The sequence below is a fragment of the Plasmodium berghei genome (genome assembly GCF_900002375.2).
Source record: "Plasmodium berghei ANKA genome assembly, chromosome: 13".
Lineage (NCBI taxonomy): Eukaryota > Apicomplexa > Aconoidasida > Haemosporida > Plasmodiidae > Plasmodium > Plasmodium berghei.
In genome coordinates, this window is record NC_036171.2 from 1,630,093 (window position 1) to 1,652,703 (window position 22,611).

The following is a 22,611-nucleotide window of genomic DNA, read 5'->3' on the forward strand; positions in this document are numbered from 1 at the left end:
AGTTTATAGTAATTCCTAGAATCGATCCCAGTTTTATTTTTACTTAAAAAAAAGTTTGCTTTTTTTATTTCACCAATCTTTAAATAATAATTTATTTTAAAAATGGCAATACAACAAACTTACTTTAATGACATATACACAAATACGAACACAAATGAAACCATAGACAGCGTTGACACTTTTAATAATAAAATAAATAATTTATAAAAATTGAAGGTATCTATATTTTCTTTTTTATAATTTACATTGTGATTATTATTATTTTCAAATTTTATATTTTTTCTTTCAAATCCATGTTTCTGATTATGACTATCTAATATATTTTTTATATTTCTTTTTGTAATTATATTATTATACATTTCTTGGCTCATTATTTCATCATCTTTTGTATTTGATAAAATATTTTTTGTTTCTACACATTCATTTATTTTTCTATTATTTTTATTATTGTATGGATAGACAATGTTGTTTATATTATTTCCCTCAATATAATTTGTTTTTTTGTTATAATAATTAATAGCTATATCATATGCATTTTTTAAATCATTTTTAAATTCTGTTAATTCTTTTGGGGTTTTATTGTATTCTCTATTTATAAATTCATTTTCCATATTGTCTTTCAAATATACATCATCAAACAAATTTAATTGATGTAATTGTTTTTCACATTTTTCTTTAATTTTTTCATTAACTAATTGTGTTTCGTTATTTAAAATATCATTGTTATAAATATTTTTATCATTTCCTCGATTTTCTATAAGTTGATGTCCTTTAGAATTATCAAATAAATTTTGGTGGTTAATAGTTTTTTCCCTATCTTTTTCATCTATTTCATTTATAAAATCTCTATTTTTAGAATTACAAAATGTATGATTTTGGTTAAATTCATGTGTAACCTTTTCATTATGATTCCTTACATTTTTGTCATTTTCTTTTATTTCCTTTTCCCAATAGGAAGCCGAATTTAATATGCTCTTTAATTTTTTAAAAGTATTTTCTCCGATGTTTTCAGAACCCTTAATAATATTAAAAAATATATCATCATTTACATATTTATTGAAATATATATTATCCACTACAATTGAAAAATTATAATCAATTAAATCTTTTTGTATTATATTTTCTTGAACAAATTTATTATAAATATAATGTAAAATAATTAAATCATGTTTTTCATTATCTATTTCTTCAGAAGTGTAATTTTTATATGTATCTATATATTTTTTTTTTCTTTTTAAAATTAATTTTTCATATGTTTCATTAAACATAGTTTTATCAATTTTATTTTCTACTAATTTTACTATTTTTTTTTTGTCTAAATTTAATATACATAATGTATATAAAAGTTCAATTAAATGAATTGTATTTATTTTTTCAAAATTATTACAACAGTCTTCTATCAAATTCGTAAATAATATTCTTTCAAAAGAATTTAAAGTAAATTCATAATTATTATTTCTATCATATAAATTATAATACTCTTTTAATTTTTTTTTTTTCTCGTTAATCTTTTTGGTATATTTACCTTTATATGTATTATTGTTATTTTCAATCCCACTTTTATAATCATTTGGTTTATTTATAATTGACTTATTCATTCCAAACAAATTTTTATTATTTTCGAACCCACCCTTTGAATTATTATTCGCATTATTATGTATGTTTATTTTTAGAAAATTATTCCATTTATTACCTCCATGATTTGATGTATTAATTCTGTTGTTTCTATCACAATCTGCTGAATATTCACTTCTTACATAATTATTAGAATGAATAAACTTAGAACCATAATTTGTTTGATTTTCATCATGAATAAAATATGTATTCTTAACATTTGTAGAAATATTCGAACTGTTAAATCTAGAACTGTGAACACTGAAATTTCTTATATTATTGGGATTTTGAGATTTATTCTCTACACTTAAACTTCTAACTGTTTTTCTATTATCATTATTTACATCTGAAAATGGATGATAACTATTGGTAGAAACATTGATGTTATCCCCTACATTACATGATGTTTCATCTATTATTCGTTGGTCATAATGTAAAAAACTGTAAGCCAATATTTTGAAAATGATAGAATTACATGTAGGCTTTTTGTAAAAATAGTAAGGAAATACTTTTTTTTTTTCATAATATTCATAAATTATAAACTCGTACTGCTTATATTCATTAATGGTGTTATTTGATAAATTTGTTGTGATAGCCTTTTCTTGGTTTATTTCTTTATTCCTTTTTAGATTTTGAAAATAATTTTTTATAACTATAATTTTTTGGCAACTAAAACAACAAGATATAGTTATAAATTCACTCAAAGGAATAAAATGTAAAATGTTAATAACATATTCACTTAAATCTTTTAGGAATTCAGAACATGGTACTTCAATAATACATAAAGACCAAGCAATATTAACGAGTAGTATACTTTTATTCATTTTTTTAATATTATTTCTAAAATAATTTAACATTTTATTAAAAAAAATTGGATATTCATCATTTTTTATATTTAAATTTGCTAAGGCACATAATATATTAGTACACATATATATATTTAATTTCTCTATTTTATCATAAAAATAACTAATAATTTTATCAACGTTTTTTTTATGATTTACATTTATAAATGTTTCATCATGTATTGAGCAAATATGTAATAGATGTAAATACATACATAAGTTTTCATTGCTATTGTTGTCTAAATGTATTACTGTATTATTATTTAAATAATTTTTGCAATCTTCAATCTCAATTATTCTACAATATTTAAAAATATATGTAACACAAAAAATTAATTCCTTTTCCACAATCATAGACTCAGATTCTTTATATAATATTCGTAACAAATCTATATACATAAAATTTTTTTTTAGTACACACAAACACCAAGCTATTTTGTAGATATCACCAAGGGTTATTATTTTCATATTTTCATCAAGATAGAAACAATTCGTTTTTTCTATATTTTTGTTTTTCTTATCAGTATCTATTTCACAGTTTCTATTGTTAATTATCTCGATTTGATTATTTTCTTTTTGGTCATTTTTATTCCTAATTACTCGTTTATTATAAAAAGTGAAAAATGGTGTTGTTGTATCATCCTTGTTATTAGACATTTCTTTATTTTTATTTAATTCATTTTTTTTTTTTTCATCAATAATAGGTTCTTCTTTATTATTATCTGTGAAAGCGTTATTAACTAAACTTTCATTTTTTTTTATTTGTATAAAATAATACTTATTTTCATTATTATTTAATTTTTTTTCTTTTAATAAACATGTCTTTAAATTTAAGCAATATAAAAATTTATTTAAAAGTTTTATTAATACATCATCGCTAAGCTCGTTTTTTGTTGAATTATTATTTATATTAAAATTTAAAAAATATAAAGCTAAGGCTAATAAAATATTCATATTTTTAATAGTTATCGGAATATTATTAATAGAATCACTAATATATTTATAATAATCTTCATAATTATTTATGTTACTTAATTCGTTCACGAAATTTTTATCATCTCTCGTTTTTTTTGTATTTGTTATATTTATGTTCTCGTTAGGAGGCATTATATATTTTTTATTTTTTAATTTATTGTCTATACCTATTTGATTATTATTAACATTCAATAATTTGTTTTTCTCTATTTTGTTGTTAAATATGTTACTTAGTTTATTTTCAGAAAAATATAATGGACTTATGTTTTTTCCATTGTTATTTGATAAATTTGTTCTGTCTATAAAATTAAAATTTTCTATTTTTTTTTTATCGTCACTTTCAAAATTTACCCCCTTTAAAACGATACCCATGTTATTATTATTATTATTATATTCATATTTACCGATATGATGATTTTGTGTGTTTTTATCATAAAGTTCACAATTATTATTTTCTTTATTTATGTATATCTTTGCACTATTGAAATTAAATTTATCACTATTATCATTCAATTTACTCATATTGTAATCGCTATTTAAATTATTATTAGTATATTTGATTGTTGGATCAATGTAATTGCTATTTATGTCACGTTTTATATTTTCAGACAAAATTAAATTATCACCATATTTTTTATTTATTATATTTAATTTATTTGGATCAAATGAAAGGATATTATTTTGTTTGTTTTCGGAACGGTTTGGGGGTAAATTTATTCCTAATTCATTTGGCATTCCTTTTTTATATAAATCGTTCATATTTTTTAATTTATCTTTTTCTCCATATACATTATTTTTGTTATGAATAGAATTTTGTGTAAAATAATTTATTTCTTGATCATATGCAAACTGTATTTCTTTTTTAGATGACGTATCGTTATATATTATAACATTGTCTGTATTTTTTGGTTTAAAAGTATTTCCAATTGAATACATTTTTAAATTATTATTGTCAAACTTTTCATTATTAGGAACGTTGATAACATTCTGGGCGCCACACGGCAATATACTTTTGTCATTATTCACATTTTCATTATAAATTATATTGTCTAACTTTTGATGATTATTTATTTGACTACTAGAATAAGTTCCAGTATTACCCCTATGTGTATATCGAATAGAATTGTTTACATTTTTTATTAGCAATTCATCATTTATATCATGTTTTTTTACAGTGCTAAATGTTTCATTTTCATAATTTAAAGGAGAATCGATAATTTTACTTGAATCTGAATATGTTGATTTTAAGAAGCTTATATCAATTTCACTATTATTCATATAGTCTACACTGCTTATATTTTCTGTATATCCTAACTTTTCTTTTAAAAAATTAAAATTAGAATCATTACTGTTATTTATTTTATACATATCCTTTTCAAAAGTTCCCAAGTAGCTATTATCATTTTTTATACTTACATTTTTGAGGCTATCATTATTATTGTTGTTGTTAATATTTATTCCATTTCCAGTGTTAAATATATTAACACTATTCATTAATTCAATCTCGTTGTATTTATTTTTTGCACTTTTATAAAACGAATTAAAAAAAGTGTTATGCTTGTATCTATCAATATTTACCTTATTTTTTATATGTGACTGTTTTAGATTTATTGAAACACTTGGTTTTTTTTTCAAATCTTTCTTAATTGATAAATCATTTTTTAATATACTATTTCGTTTACTTAGATAATGAACATAATCTTTATTTCTCTGCATTAAATTTCGTTTATTACTATTATTGTTATTATTACCGTTATTGTTATTTTTAGAATGGTAGTTTTCCATATAATATTTATTCTCCCCGTTTTTATAATAATATTTGTTATCCTGAAATAATTTATTATTATTGTTATATGTGTTATCTCTTTTATTTAATAAAGAATCTCCGATTTTTATATTATTTACAACGTTATTTTTTTCCATCTCGATTTCTGTACATGGTTTAATTATTCCATATTTATATTTCCCCAAATTATCATTTCCAACGTTATTATCATTGATAACGCTATTTACACTATTATATCTGCTTATCAGAAGGTTCGCATTGTTACTAGTATCTTGGTTTTTCATTTGTAAATTTTTAAGTCTGTCTTTTTCGTATTTTATAGAATCATTTTTTGCATAATAATTATTTGGTTGATCGTCCTTCAGCGAGTTCAAGTGACTGAATTCAGTTAAATTTCTAGAATTAGATCTGCCTATTATATTAATTATGTTATTCGTTTTGGGTTTTAAATTGGTGTATATAAGTTTATTTTCATCATTTTTACAATTAGAATAATTTACATTAATAGTATTATTAACTATATCAGAATAAAGTGATGTCTTATTTATGGTATCATAGTATGACCTTCCCTTTTCTTCATAACCTGAATAATTATTACTTGTATTTTTAAAATAATTTAATTTATCATTATGTGAGATATAACTATTTCCGTTATTAATTCCTGTATAATCTAATGTATTATCTATATTTTTGTTATTATCGTAATATTCATTTTTACTATTTAAATTATAATCCACTTTATTTATACTCTTAAAGTCTAAACTTAATTTACTTCTTAAATATTTTTCTGCTATTTCTTCAGCAGAGCTGTTCTTTGATGCGCTTATATTTTCATAATTGTTCAAAAAATTGTTGGATTTTTTACTATTTTCGTTATTGTTTAACACTCCATTACTATCGTTTCTGTAATTCATTTTTCTGCCACTTTTAATTTTTCATAAGTATTACATAAATAGATAGGCAAATATATAAATTTGCGAAAAAATTAACGAATAATAATTGATTAAACGAATGAATAATATATATGTACGCATAACTCAGATACATACAATTTATGCCAAGTCGTGATTATGTGTGCAAATATATACATTCATAAACACGTCAATCAAATAGACTTAATTTTTGAGAAATTAAAGTATTCCCCATTTTAAAGAAAAAAAACGAAAATATTTCGTTTTTTCATAAATGTTTTTTACATACATACAAAATTATTTATTTTCTCCATAAAATATTATCCAAATATAATGTATATTCATTTTTGTGTTTTTGTAGAATCAAATAATCATAGCAATTATTCATTTTACCGCAATTAATATAATATATCTGGCGTACATAATTTAGCTAATGTCTCTTTATGATTATGTTACTCTTTATAGAAATTATAATCTTTACATACTTATGAATTTTTCGTATGCATACATGGTAAAATATTTTCTTATATTTATGCTTAATTTTAATAAACATTAAAAAGTATAAAGTTAATATTTTTAAATAAAATTCTTGTCTATCATCATGATGTCGCATATTTGAAAAAAACTCTAAATAATTATAAAACATATATAAAATAATTTAAAAAATAACGATAAATATAGCATATAATATTTTAAAAATACTTTATGAGTTATAATTAATATGCAACATGTAAAAAAATAAATCGAAATTTACATTTCATATCCATAAAAAAAAATATCTTTGGAAATTTTAACTATTATTATTAACATTGAAATGTAAAATTATGTGTGTATGCATAAAATTAATTATTTAACCTTAACAGGCAATGTGAAAACCTATTTTTGTATGCACGTGATAGAAAATATAATATTTTTTTTTGGGGGGGGAGCTTCAAGAAATATTAAATGTTGTAAAAAATATATGTGTGTGGAAATAAGCGCACAACATATTTTTGGACCGAAAGAAATATTTATAACCAAATTTTGAATGCAAAAAGTGCTACTTGTACAATTATAAAATACAGAGAAATATATTCTTTTAAGTTCATTGTATGCAGCTTTTAATATAGCCCCCTACATGTTTATTAATACTGTAACATGTTTAATTTGAATTGTTAATTTTTATGTTTTTATTAATATATAAAAAATTCTATATGAGAAATTCATGATTTATTCTCGAAATTATAAAAAATCCTGATCTTTGTAGATAACCGTATGTTTTTCATATAATAATGGTGCGCTTGATATAAATAAAATATATAATACCAACACACATTTATATCGTAGACGTTAACGAGTATGTGATAAATCTTAAAAGTTTAATTTATTTTATTTACCTTACCAAATGGAAAAATATTTATCATAATTTTTCTTATTTTGTAAATTATTTTAATGTTATTTTAAAAATTATAAACAAAATAAATACTTTTTGCCATATATAGACCTTTTGATTCAAAATAAGTATAACCCACACAAAAAACATAAATATACCTATGTGCATACACATTTCCAATATTTCATTCATTTTAACTTCATCTATTGATTCAAATTTATATGTAAAGCAAAAATTACGATATTATCTTTGGTAATATATATTTTTTTTAATAGGCATACTTTAAGTAAGCGCATTGCACAAACTATTTACAAAATTCGTGCGATTCTTATGTAAGAAAGAAAATACATTAACAGATTTGCATCATTCTTTCACAATTTATTATGCATATTATATTTATATATATATATATATTTATATTTATATTTATATTTATATTTATATTTATATTTATATTTATATTTATATTTATCCAAATGATCACGCTTTCGTTTTTCTTCTCTGTCAGAAAAGCATCCGTATAAATAAAGCTTATAAATTAAGTATATTTTTTTCATTATATTCCATTTTTAAATTAAAAATTTAATACTATTCTAATCATAAAACTTATATAAAATAATGGAAAAAGGACTAGCAAAAAAAAAAAACAAAAAACTTTAGGGTATTATCCTATTTTTTCTCCCTCACATTTTATATAAGCTTTATGAAATAAAGGGTGTATAGAAGAAATAAAAAATTAAAATTAATTCCGAAAAAAAATATAAGTATATAAAAATATAACAAATGAAATTTATGATATGTAAAAAAAAATAAGAAAAAAAACCAAGCCCAGTAAATATCCGAAAATAAGAATAAGCACATATTTTGGATAAGTATAAAAGTGGCTTCCATAGAAAAAACATATACCATGCTTAACAATGAGGTATTTCCAATTCAAAAGAAAATAATATACACACACAAACACACTTGTATACATGATGAAGTTTTAACTACATTTTTCATTTTTATTTCTTTTTTCTTTTTGCATAGCGATAATGGTCAGAATGAGACGAATAAAACAAAGTTACATTATAATGACGAAAACGGACAAACTGGAAATATATCAAATGGGCTATTAAACGATTTCACTAATTATTTAAAAAGAAAAAATGAACCTGAGTATCCTAAGTTATATTTAAAAGATACTAGGAATCAAAGCAACGTGAAAAATCCGAAAATAAAAAATGAAGCATTCATTGATTATGGTTTATACACACATATAATTGAAAACATTGTTGATATAGATGATAATAATTTGCCATATATCAATAATGAATATAAAAGTTATATTAATAGTAAAAACATAATTTTAATAATAGACATATATGTATATAATTTGTTTTTCCATTTCAAATATATTAGTAAAAATATAAATAATTATTATTTGTGTTTTAATAAAATTGCATATCCATTTCATTTCAGTTTTCATAATAATAATACATGTGAAAATTGTACTTTAAAAGAGAATAATAATTATGAATGTAAACAAAAAATAAATAATGATAATGATGTTATAGGCCAAACCAAAAATTGTGATACCCCCAAAAAATGCTATTATAATAAAAAAGGAAAAAATAAAAATGAATTTTTGCCTAAAATTTTATATATGTGGTGTAAAAGATTAAAATTGGCAATAAGTATTTATAATGACAATAAAATAAAGCATATGAAAAAAAAAGATCAATTAAAAAAAAACTCTGAAAACTCCGAACAAGATATTTTTATTTACAATCAGAATAGTAGATATAGTGTAAATGAATGTATAAAAAAATTAGAAGAAATAACTTTTCATAGCAAAAGTTATGATGCTTTTAAAAATATTTATTTCATTTCTTCAGATAACAAATATGTTTATTCTATTTGCAATAATATCTTAATAAGTAATAGTAACAAAAGTACGAAATTAAAAGAAAAGAATAACCCCAATTTCATTCAAAATTTTTTTGATGAGGTAAAGACAAAATGGGAAAAAAAAAAAAACGACAAAAAACAAAATCTATTATCAAAAGAAAATCATATATATGACTCAGAATTATATAACACTAATGTAACTGATTTATATCTAATTAATTTAGTAAAATGTAAAATTGAAGAATATTTTAAAAATGTGCAAATAAAAAAATTTTGGGATATAATAAATGTGAGGAATTTAATTGAATTTGATTATAAGCAAATAAATAAAAAAACAAATAATAAAATAGATAGTAATGTAAATAGTAGAAAATATAATGAATCTATTTATGAATATATTCAAATTATAAAAAAAACGAAATGCAAAAAAGATATAAAAACAAATGAAATTACAAAAAATTGTTACAAAATAAAAAGGAATATATCACATAATAATACTACATCGGATCAGGTTTTTGAAAAAAAAAAATTAGAAAAAAAATACATCATTAAAGACATGTTTAATAATACTATGAAAGATTATAATGTTAATGAAATTCAAATATATTTAAGTAATTATGATAATATATTTTTCAAAATAATCACATCTTTTTATCTTTTATTAAATTTCTCTGTCGAAATTATGTCTATACTATATGAAGACTTAGATTTATATTCTTATTATATTTTTTCTTTATATGAAAAAATTAATAAATATTTATATAATGATCAGAATAATATTGAAAACAATAATTTTGATATTTATCAAAAAAAAAAAGATTTAGATTCAGATCAAAATCATAGCAAAAAAATAAATTGCTACAAAACATATGGAATTATTAATAATGGAAAAAATGATAAAATATACACAAATTGCAATTCATCAAATGTTCATAAAAATAACAAAAAGTATAATTTTCTAATTAAGGTCAATAATTATTTTAACAATCTTTCGCATAAAGATATAAAATTTGATTCTGCCGTTTTTGTTTTATTAAAATTGTTTATAGAAAATAAATGTGATGAAGAACAAAAACGGTGTAAATTCCTTGACAATAATAATAATACGAATTATGAGCCTATTTGCAAACGCTTAAAAATCGAAAAATATAAAGAGATATTAAAAGAAATAAAAATATTAATTAACTATTTAATAAATAAAAATATATTAAAGGGAAAGCATAATTTAAATTATATAATAAATGTGTTTAATAAATATGACAAAAAAATAAAAGAGTTAAAACATAGTAACTATGTTAATAATAAATATGTGGACATTTTAAAAAAAAATTTCCTTTTATATTCATTAAATTTTTATGAATTTGAATTTTTTTCAAATAAATATATAGACAATTATTTAAATATATTAGACCAATCAAAAAGTAGTAAAAAAATTAGATTAAAAATTCCATCAAGAATATATATAACGAAAGCATTAAATAAATATGTTGCATTCCGTAAAAAAATTTGGGATATAAATATAAAATTATATGGAAATTGTTTTTTTAAACCCCATGTCATAGATAATAATTATATAATACATCCAAATGGCGACAAAAACGGTGGCGATAAATTCAAGCAAGTGTTCATAAAGATAACCATGAAAAAGATAAAAAGAAAACAAAGAAATATCTATTTACGAAAGTTGGCAAACAAAGTATATACAAACTTTAAAGTAGCACATAACATATATACAAGTTTTAAAGAAAGTGGAAATAAAAAATTTGATAAAGAAATTAACAAGAAAAAACATAGTTATCATAATGATAATGTTTGTGTTAATGGGGAAGATGTAAGCTTATCCATTGAATATCACAAAAATGGATTTATAAAAAAACTAAATTTGATAAAGCTTAAACTCAAAATTTGTAATATTATAAAAAGAAAAAATATGATTTATAAAAAAGTTATTAAAAAAATTAAAGAACGAAAAAAAGCAATTAAAAAAAGCAAATTGAAAAATTCTGAAATATATTATAATAAATTTGTAGACTTATTTAAAAATTTAAAAAATCAAGATATAACAATTAGAAATAGTTTGTATAATATGGTATCTAATATAAATGAGCATCTAAATATATATTATTCAAATATATGTCATTGTGCTCAATCTGATATTTTTGGGAATAAAGATGTTGAACATTTTATGAAGAAAAAACTTGAAATATTAAAGGATGGTATACATTTATATTTTACACATGAAAATATTTTTGAATTTGATAAAAATTATTTGAATTCTCAAAATCAAACAAATTTAAATAACGAAGAAAATGACAACTGTAATTATAGAAATATAAATCCAAATTCTATGAATGGTAATGATATATTTACAGATATATGTGAAAATAATGTAACAAATAATTCAGAAATTAAATTGTCTAATACTAGCAATTATTCTTCTTTATTATTTTTGAATACGAATAAAAATATTAAAAAAAACAACTTTAGAGAATTGGAAAGAATTGAATTCCCTTTTTCACATTCATTCAATGATACAAAGTTACAATCCTGTACAAAATGCCATTCTAAATTGGATACAAATATATTAAGGAAAAAAAAAAAATTACTTTACAACCTTTTTAATCTACAAAATTATTATAAAAAAAAAAAGAGAAAAACAAATTATTTAGCATATGATATAAATATTTTAAAGGAGTATTTATATATATATTTAAAAAAATATTTTGATGATATTATTGTTTTATTTGAATATTTTTATTTTTATTTTTCAAATAACACTATTCATTCTGAATATACTGATGGAAATGCAAATAACATAAACGATTCTGCTTACACGAAAATAGATAATGAAAATAAAAACCGAAAGCACAAAGTATGTTTTTATAACATATTTAATAGCAAATGTGATGAAAAGAATGAACATGGTGTTGGAATTTATAGTGAAGAAAATATATATAGTAAAAGATCAATTGGAAAGGAAATAAATAATCAAGATAATGAAAAAAATGACGATTTAATTTATGAATATTTTTTTTTATGTAGTTATGATAATTTTAATAATGGTAGTGACTTGGATAATATGAATATAAAAGATAAAAATAAATATTCAAAACATTATATTAATTATATTTTTACAAAAAAGTTGAGATTATTTATAAAAAATGATTTAATACAATTTATTAATAGAAATATAAATTTGATAAATAATAATATAAATTTAAAAATTATAAGTATTAAACGGCTATTTGGCACGGTATTAAATAATATCAAATTGTCTAATTCTACTAACAGCTTATTTATATATCAAATATTATATAGTATGATAATAAAATATGCAAAATATAATCAAAATAAAATAATAAAAAAAAATATAATGAATAAATTATATACATGGGAATGGAGTCATGATGCTAATGGTGACATTGAAAAAAAAATATCCTTTTTAAAAAAAAAAAAAAAATATTTACAAAAGTTTGGATTAGATTTAGCTAGCTTATCAAAAGATGTAATTGTTTTTTTAAAATATATCACAACATTTGATTCAACAAAATTGGATTATTCAAATATGGATAATGATGATAAAAATAATGTGCATATACAGAAAGAAATACCATCAGAAGGCATTTCATATAAAAATAATATAAAAAAAAAAAGATATAGTAATTATCAAATAGAAAATACAACCAACTCTTTTTATATAAATAACAATGATCAATTGGATGAATATAATATTAACGACTTATCTTTAAATTCATTTTTTTGTAGTTTATCTAATTGTAGAGATATAATATATTTAAAAACTGTTTTTCACAAAATGATTAAAAAAAAAAAAAAAAATATAATAACAATAACAGAAACACCAGAATCTATTATAAAATGGAATAAAAACAAATGCAAGCATGTTAATAAGACAAAAGATGATGAAGAATATTTTGAACAATTTTCACATATTTATGAAATAATTAAACAAAAATCTTTAAAAAAATATGATAATTTAAAATTATTTATAACAATAGATAAGAAAAAAAGAACTAGAAAAAGGAAATTAGATTATGATGAAAATTTAATGTCAACAAATTTTTATAATGATAACACAAATATAATGATAAAAAAAGTTAAAAAATATATTATAAAATTTATAGATGATAATAAATATGTTTTTCCTTATATATTTAACACATTTGATAATAGTACAAATTATGAATTAAATAGTTATGATATTATTAATTTAAATAATAATTTTATTTTTTTTCATTATATTAATAATAAATCTGAATATTCATTTAAAAATTCTATTTTAAATTATATCTATGGATATCCTATCTTAAATGTGTATACAAAAAATGAAGATTTTCAAAGCTATTATATTAAAGATATTTCAAATAATCATAGAACTAATAACAATATTTATTTTGATCAAAAAGAAAAGGGAGTTGATAAATCTGAAATATATCAAGAATGTCATAATAAATATAAAACGAAAAATTGTAATGATAATATTGAACCAAATATATACAAAGAAATATTTAACCAAGAAATTATATCCACATTAGATAAACAAAATGTTAATGTTAATAAAAAAATGAGTTTATATTCTCAAAATAATAATTATAAGATTCAAAATTTTAGGGCACCTTCATTCCAAAATAAAAATTGTGATGATAAATATTATAATAAACAAAATAAAAAATATGATGAAAGGCATATAGAACGATTACAAAAAATTCGACAAAAAAATCAGAGAAAAAACCTAATAAATATATTTAATAATGTAAAAATATTTAACAAAATTCCTTTAAAATATATCCATTTATGTGTTATTTCTGATATATTTAAATGTTTAAATTTACATCACATTATTCAAGATATTGTTAAAAATTTGTATATTGAAAAATTGAAGGAAATTCAAGAAAAATTTTTTTCTTCAAAAAATAATAATAGTAATTTATCAAATATTTTGATTTGCTTCCTTTTTTATTTTTATTCCTATTTAGATATTATACTTGGAATTAGAGATGGAAATTTTATTAATTTAACAAATTTTAACAATTTCAATATTTTTAACAATTTTAATGATATATTATTAAAAGGACATAATCAAACAAATGAAGGAAATAATGCTTATATGAAAGATAGTAATAATAAAAACAAAAATAAAGAAAATTATTATGAAAAAAGTTTTAGTGAAGATATAGAAAATATAAAAGAAAGCTACATATATTTAGACAACGAATTAAGTCATAGAAATAACTATTTATGGATATTAAAAAGAAAAGAAAAAAATGTTTTATCTATTCCATGTGTAGATGAAATATATTTAAAGCTTCGAAGTGATAAAAAAGTGAAAAATAGTTATCAAACATTTTCTACTAATTTTGTACAGTTTTTAAATTTATATTTAGATTATAATTATTCCTTTTTAAATAGTGCAAAATATATAGACGAAAATAAATCACAACTTTATTTGTTTGTCCAAAATGAAGATACTCAAAATAATAAAGATTTAGAAAAAGTTTATGATATTAATTCAGTTTCTAATTGTGATAATAATTTTTTTGACAATTTTTTAAGAGATAACAATAAAACATACATGCCAATCAACGCATATGATGAAGAAAATGAAAATATTAAAACGGATATTTCAATAAGCAATATATTTAAAAATATAAAATATAAGAATGTTTTGTATAATTATTCTAATATTAGTATTAATCTTGTAGAAAGTGATTTTGAAAATTATAACAGTTCTTTATTTTTATCAAAAATAAATTTGATTAATTCTATGAAATATTGCGAAAAAAATATTTGTTGTTTAAAAAATTATGAACTTATTAAAGAGGATGTAGAAAAAAATAAAGATTTTATTTATTCTGAATCTAATACATTGAATAATATAAATGATATATGTAGTAATAAATTGATGGAAAGAATCAAATTAATACTTGATATATTACGAACCCAATTAAATGGAATATTAGACAAAAAAAAAAAATGTATTATTAATTCATTAACAAGTTGTAAAGTTAATAAAACTGGATTAGAAGATATCAAATTTGCATATTATTTAATTCATTTATTTGATTTTGAACAAAAACAAGCAAATATATCAGATATATATATATATAAAAATATATACTATTCATTAATAGAAAGCTTATTTACTAAAAATAGTAATAATACGAATAGTATAAATTGTGAACAAATTATTTATATAATATTTAATTTGATAAAAATTACAAGAATAATAAAAATAAAAAATAAACAAATTCGAAAATTGTTTAAATTACTCCAAAAATATTTACAAAATTTTCCGGATTTTTTTTCTCAAATTTTTAATAAAATCTTTCTTTTTATATATCAAGACACCAAATTTGAAAATAAATTATTTTTAAAAAAATATTTGAATGTATATTTTAACGATAAAAGAATTATACTTGATATATTAAATCATATTATAACTTCTGCACGAAATAAAAAAGCTACTAAATCCTTATATAACAATAAAGACAGGGCATACAATAAGAAAACTATTCATGAAAATTTTGATAATAGTTCTACATTTTATGATAAAAACAACGAGTGTATATATAATGGTAAAAGACAAGAAGAAAGCAAAAACATGAGTGATAATGATAATAATAAAAATGATATGCTTAACAAGTGGGTAAATGCTTTTCCTTTAACAGGTATACAACATAATAATAATCGAAAAAATCGAAAAAAAAACCGAAACCCCAAAAAAAAAAACTTTTCACATTTCAATTATGAAATAATTAAAAAAGTATTTTTAAAATGCAAAAATATTTATTCTAGTGATACTAATAGTTCAAGTAATGGAAATATATTTAAAATTAAAAATATAAAAAATCAAAATTATAAGCAATATGAAGAAGAAAAAAAAAAAAATATTTTTGAAAAAATTAAAAAAAACAAAGTACCATTAGCTATGTCAAAAGGCAAATATGAAGGCAATCATTTTATCTTTTCAAATGATATGCAAATAAAATGGGAAAAAAATACAAATGAAAATATTCATAATAAAAAACATGATAAAAACAAAAAAAACATGTTAAAAAATAAAAAATTTGGAGATTATAGTTCTGATGATTTTATAAATAATATATTTATTCAATATAATAAAAATGAAAAAATAGACAAACAGATAAGCATGGTCAATGTTAATAATTATGGACTTTTATATTATAATAAATGTCATGATAAATATGAAAGTAGCGATTCATCCTTAAGTAACTACACATCTGATACTTTATCTTATTATTCTACAAATAGTTCCAACAATAAAGATAAATTTGTTTTTGATATGAATGATATAAATATTGATAATTCTGGTAAACTACTATCTCGTTTAAGTACTATAGATTTAAAAGGAATAAAGCAAAATGAAGAAATAAAATATTATGAAACAAACGATTATTCATTATATGATAATATAAATAAAGACAAAACTAACGACCCTACATGTAATCATAAAAACAATGATAATTATAGTAGTAGTGAAGAAAGTATTTGTAACAATAATAAAAAAAATGATTATTTTTATAATTTTTTAAATTCGAATAAAAAGGATAATTCTTTTTGTTTTATAAAATATAAATCATACCATGAGTTTAATAATAAAAAAAGACGAAAAATAAAAAAATATAAAAGAAAAGAAAAAAAAGAAAAAAAAAAGAAAACTGCAGTCATGTATATGCCATTATATATTAGTATAGTTGGTGGATTAGATTTTTTTTTATATAAATATTATAACTATATTTGTGAAACATATATTAATCCTTATTTTTACATCAATACATATTATTTTGAAAAATATATTCGAAAAAAATATAAAAATTTAAGAAAAAAAGACAATTATTTAGTATACGATTTTTATTATTATAACTATATGTTTTTAAACAAATTTACCACATTTGATAGTTTCAATTCTATAAAAGATAAAAAAGTGGAAATAAATAAATATATCAAATTTTTTAATTTCAAAATCAATGATAAACACCCCCCAGATCTCATATATATGGAAATTGAAAAATACCCATACATAAATAATAGTGGAAAATGTAACAATTACATTCCTATATATGATAATATGCAAAATGAAAACATGCTCATATCTTATAATGGAAAGAAAAACGAATTAGATGATTTAATTATTCCAGAAAAAAAAAATATGAGTAATATTAGATTAGTAGGTATGGAAAAGCCTGAAGAAGAAAAAAATTCAAACATTCGAAATATTTCTAGAAGTATAAATACAGAAAATAATGGCAGATATATGAACTCATATAATACAAATAAAAATGGTAGTATAGAATTTAATTCCAATTTAAACCAAGTAAATAATATATTCAAATTAGTAGATGATAATTTTTTTTATACAGAAAATAGTCTAAGTAGTGATGATGAAGAAGATAGAACCCGAAAAAAAAATATTAACGATATTCACATATTTAAAAGAAATTTATTTATTATAGAATATTTTGAAAATTATTTTAATTTTTCTTTGCTTACACATATGAGAAATATATTATTAGATATGTTTGAAAACTATAATTTAAATTTGGCATATATAAATAAATATATTTTAATAAATGAAAAAAATGATAAAACAAAAGATCCATATTTAGATATGAGCATAATGCCACCAAACTTTTCTAACCCAAAACCTAAATATTATAAAAATGTATGCCCAGAATGGAGTTTTGTAAAATTGAATAGTTCAAGATTAAATAAAATTAAAGAAATAAATTATAATAATAGTATAAATATTATTGAAAGTCAAAATGATTCATACTATAACAATGCATTAAAAATATTTTTTTATGATTTGCCCATACAAATTTCAATGACAATATTAAATCCTGAATATTGGAAATTTGAATCTTTAAAAGAAGATCAAACACTAACACATATAATACCTGAATGTGTGCAAAATTACTTAAATATAATTAATAATATATATCAAAAATACAATGTAGATAAATATTTAATTTTTTTATATGATTTATGTTATATAGATTTAAATATTAATGATTATATGTACACATTTAAATTACCTGATGGCTTATTTTTTTTATTTTTATCTAATATAGAAAATAATGCCATTGATGTATATAAAAATACCTTATTTTTAAAAAATACAAAAAAAGAAAGTAACAATGAAAAAAGACATAATAATATAAGATATAATTACGATTACATATTTATATCTTCAAATTATAAACATAAAGAAAATAAGACACTTCATATAATTATCAATGATAATATAATTTTGTACGATTTTCATATTATTCAAAATCATCAAAGTTTTAATGCACCCACAAAAAAAAAACGAGATAAGTTCCAAACGGGGCAAGAATGGGAAACGACAGAAGGTGCAGAAAAAATAGAAACAAGTTTCATATATAATAAAACGAAAAAAAACACAAAAGATTGTCAATTAATAAAACTAGAAAATGGAAAAAATACAGAAAAAAACGAGCATATGTTCTTAAGTATTACAGAAAATAATTTTTTAAAAAAAAACAAAATAATTGAAATAAAAGATTTGGAGAAAAATAAAAAAGAAGAATATTCTATAACAAATGTGGAGGAAAACAAAAATGGGGAATTTGTAGACGAAGTTAAAATTGAAAAAATGAATAAATGTTTTAACTCAAAAGATTGGGGTGTAAAATGTGGCAATAATAACAATAATAATAATGATGGAAATAAGATGCTACTTTTCAAAAATAAAAACCCAATAAATAAACAAATTTCAAGGGAAAATATTTACTACAATTTAAAATTTTTAAAAGATTTTCAAGAAAAAGAAATTGAAAAAATAAAAAATATACAAAATATTAATGATATATATATAAAGATGTTTTTTACTGAAGAATATTTAATTCAAAATACTCAATTCTCAGAAAAATATATCAAAGAAATGGTAAAAAAATTAAATCGTGATAAATTTTTACAAAAAAACACATTCAAAGTTATGAACAAACAAAATAACAAAACTACACAATTTACAGTTTATTGTATAATTGATTTTGATACAAATCTGGATGAAAATAAAATCAAAAATATATCAGACCCAAATCAAAAATCTATAAAAGTGGAAACACAGTTACAAACATGGAAAACCGATTCATTTAACAATCATATCCAAACAAAAGACAATAACGTATATCCTCATGATATAATACAAGGCGAAGAAAATGGTAATTCAATAATAATAGAAACAAAAAAAATGAATAATCATACAATTCATAGTTTTAGTAATAACTCTTTTAAAATAAACGAAAATTGTATAATTGAAAAAGAGCAACTTGTATCCTTACTTACAAATGATACATGTCTTAATGATTATATTTCGTCGCAAAATAATGAAAATAAAATTGATATTCATAATATAAATAAAAATTTTGATAATGATGATGTTGAAAATATTAATATGATAGATATAAAAAATATTTATAACAAAAAAAAAAGTGAAAATAGTACTAGTATTTTCAATAAATATTATATGAATAGTAACCGAAATGAGAGTAATGAGTATTTTATAAATAGAAAAATAAAAGGAAGTAAAGAAAAAGGGCATATAAATAGATTACATATAAAAATAGGCAAAATTGTTAAAAACAATGAAAAAATAAAGAAAGATGAAAAAAATATTAATAAATTAAATAAAATAAACAAGCTTTCAAATGATCAAAATATATTAGTTAATAACTTAGTTCCGTATATTAGTAGAAGTAGTATGGATAAGGATAAAATAGACATAGATAATGATTTAATACTAGGCAACACAAATGGAATCAGTAATATCATCATTTGTGTCTACACACATGTCTATTCATTTTTATCCGCTTCCTCATGAAAATAATAGAAAATTTTCTCATTTTTTTTTCATTTTTTCCACATTTTTTTTTCTCATTTTTAGACGAGCCCGTGGATTACTTCTTAGATGACGTTGCTACAGATGATGATGAAGAAAAGGAAATAAAAAGAAGGAAGACATTTGATAATTTAAATTTGGAAGGGTCTTATGAATTTTATGAAAGTGAAATATTAAAAATAACAAAAAACCGAATGAATAAAATGATGTCTGAACCAGGAAAAAATATATCAACTCCACTTTTTTTGATTGTAAATAATTTAAATAAAACTTTACAAGAAATGAAATTAAAAACTGCATCACAACCTGAGGTTTTAGCAATTTTAAATATTATGCTTAAAAAAAATAAAATAACAAGAGTAGGGGGGAATTGGCAACCTATATAGGGTATGCATATTTATGTACTTATAAAAATTGTATATCCCAGTTAGTTATTTAAAATACTGAACATTTATTTACTATTGTTAGTATATATATATATATATATATATATATATATATATATGCATTACATGTATAAACATTTAATATATTTTTTTTGTGAATATATTCTTTAGTCTTTTGGCAAATAAATTATTATATCCATTTTTTTTGTTTAATTTCTAAACAATATAGAATTTACTAATTATCTTATTACTTTTATTTTTTGATTTAATTAATTTAGTGAAACAAAAAAATATAGCAACCAATAATAATATTTTTTATTTTAAATTATTTTCCAAATTTTTATAAAAAAATAATAAAATTTTATAACATATTGCATGGAAGTTATACAAAGGTGTTTTTTATTTGGCCATTTATAATCAAACATTTTTTTTTCGAAAACTTTTTAATATAACTTACAAAATTTAAGATATATGAAAATAAAAACTTGCACACAATTCTATACCCCCTCGTATTTTTACTGCCCTTTTTTTCGGGGAATTTGGAATATAAGACTGACTATATCTTTCCTTTGGCAATTTGATATAATTGTGTGTAAATGTATAGTATATAGCAAATATTGCATTCAAAATTTTATCAGAATTTTGAATATCCAATTTTTTGATGGAAAAACAAAACGCATAAAATTTAACAATATAAATAGCACAAGTATTATAAATAAATATGTGTTTTTTTCACGCAGTAAAAATATTGAGGAAAATAATATATATTTTTTTTAATTCCTTATTTCCCCCCTTAAGCTATGTTTTGTTTTAACTTAAATAGCATCATATTTTTTTATAAAATAAAAATTGTATTTCGTTAATTCTCGCTTATATTGTTTGTTTCTTTCTCTTTTCTTTTTAACTAAAATATAGTGATTGTTAAGCAAATAAATCCATATGTATAGTATGTATATATATATATATATAATTATATTGATTTAATATACGCAAACTCTCTTAGTTTTTTTTTCATTAAAAATTTTCTTACAAAAAAAAAATTTAAGGAAACTGCGCCTTGAATTTGCATTTATTAAAATTGAAATGGTAATATATATTTATTATAAAACTGAATTTTTACTTTTCTATTTATGCTTTCATATTTTCAAGTGTTCCCATGATTATTTTAATTACTTTATATATTTTTAACAACTTCAAGACCCTCCGTTGATTTATTTATATTTTTTTTTTAATTAATTTTAATGTAATTAGTACAAAATCAATAAATTTATAAAACAAAAAAATGAAAATTTTACATATTACAATTTTGTTATAGTATATATAAAGAAAAAACAATATAAAAACGAAAAGCTAATAATTTGAAGTATCTCATATAATATTATCAGATATATATTTCATACTTCCCATGTATACATAATAATATCAAAAGGGAATCAAATATATATTTTCTTTTGTGTATAAAAATAAACTAAACAAACAAAATCATATAACATGTACTTGTATGTACCTCCCTTTGCTTTAAATCTCATTAAATTTTTTTACACGAAAAAATAAATGATTTATTTTCCTGCTTCACAAACTATTACATTTTGTTTTTTCCAGTATTATATGTACCTCAGTATATTTTCATTATCAATTTGAACAAAACAAATGTAAACATCCTTGTAATTAGTTAATTATAATTATATATGGATCGTTGTATATACACAAAACTTATATCTACCTTTGTATATTCCAATTTGTTTGTATATCACAGTTTTAGATATAATTACAAAAAAAAATCACAAGCACGTCTTTATGGATTTTCATTTGTTATGTATAAAAATAAATTAAGAACAAATTATTAAAAGACCCACGAAGAAAATATTTTCAATTATATATACATTTTTATTTTCTAGAAAACGAATAATTATTTGCTAGCGACACCGAAGC

The 22,611-nt window shown here is 19.8% G+C and overlaps 2 protein-coding genes across 2 annotated transcripts; one reads left to right on the top strand and one right to left on the bottom strand.

Moving 5' to 3' along the window:
- Positions 1–119: 119 nt before the first annotated feature.
- On the bottom strand, positions 120–6,134 carry PBANKA_1341700 (conserved Plasmodium protein, unknown function; the record flags this gene model as incomplete). Its single annotated transcript, XM_034567035.1, has 1 exon — positions 120–6,134. The coding sequence occupies one exon, from the start codon at positions 6,132–6,134 to the stop codon at positions 120–122; it is 6,015 nt and encodes a 2,004-aa protein (XP_034423573.1).
- A 2,286-nt stretch (positions 6,135–8,420) lies between these two features.
- On the top strand, positions 8,421–20,679 carry PBANKA_1341800 (conserved Plasmodium protein, unknown function; the record flags this gene model as incomplete). Its single annotated transcript, XM_034567036.1, has 3 exons — positions 8,421–8,425; positions 8,533–20,216; positions 20,339–20,679. 3 exons carry the CDS (start codon positions 8,421–8,423, stop codon positions 20,677–20,679), a joined length of 12,030 nt encoding a protein of 4,009 aa, XP_034423574.1.
- Between the last annotated feature and the right edge of the window lie 1,932 nt (positions 20,680–22,611).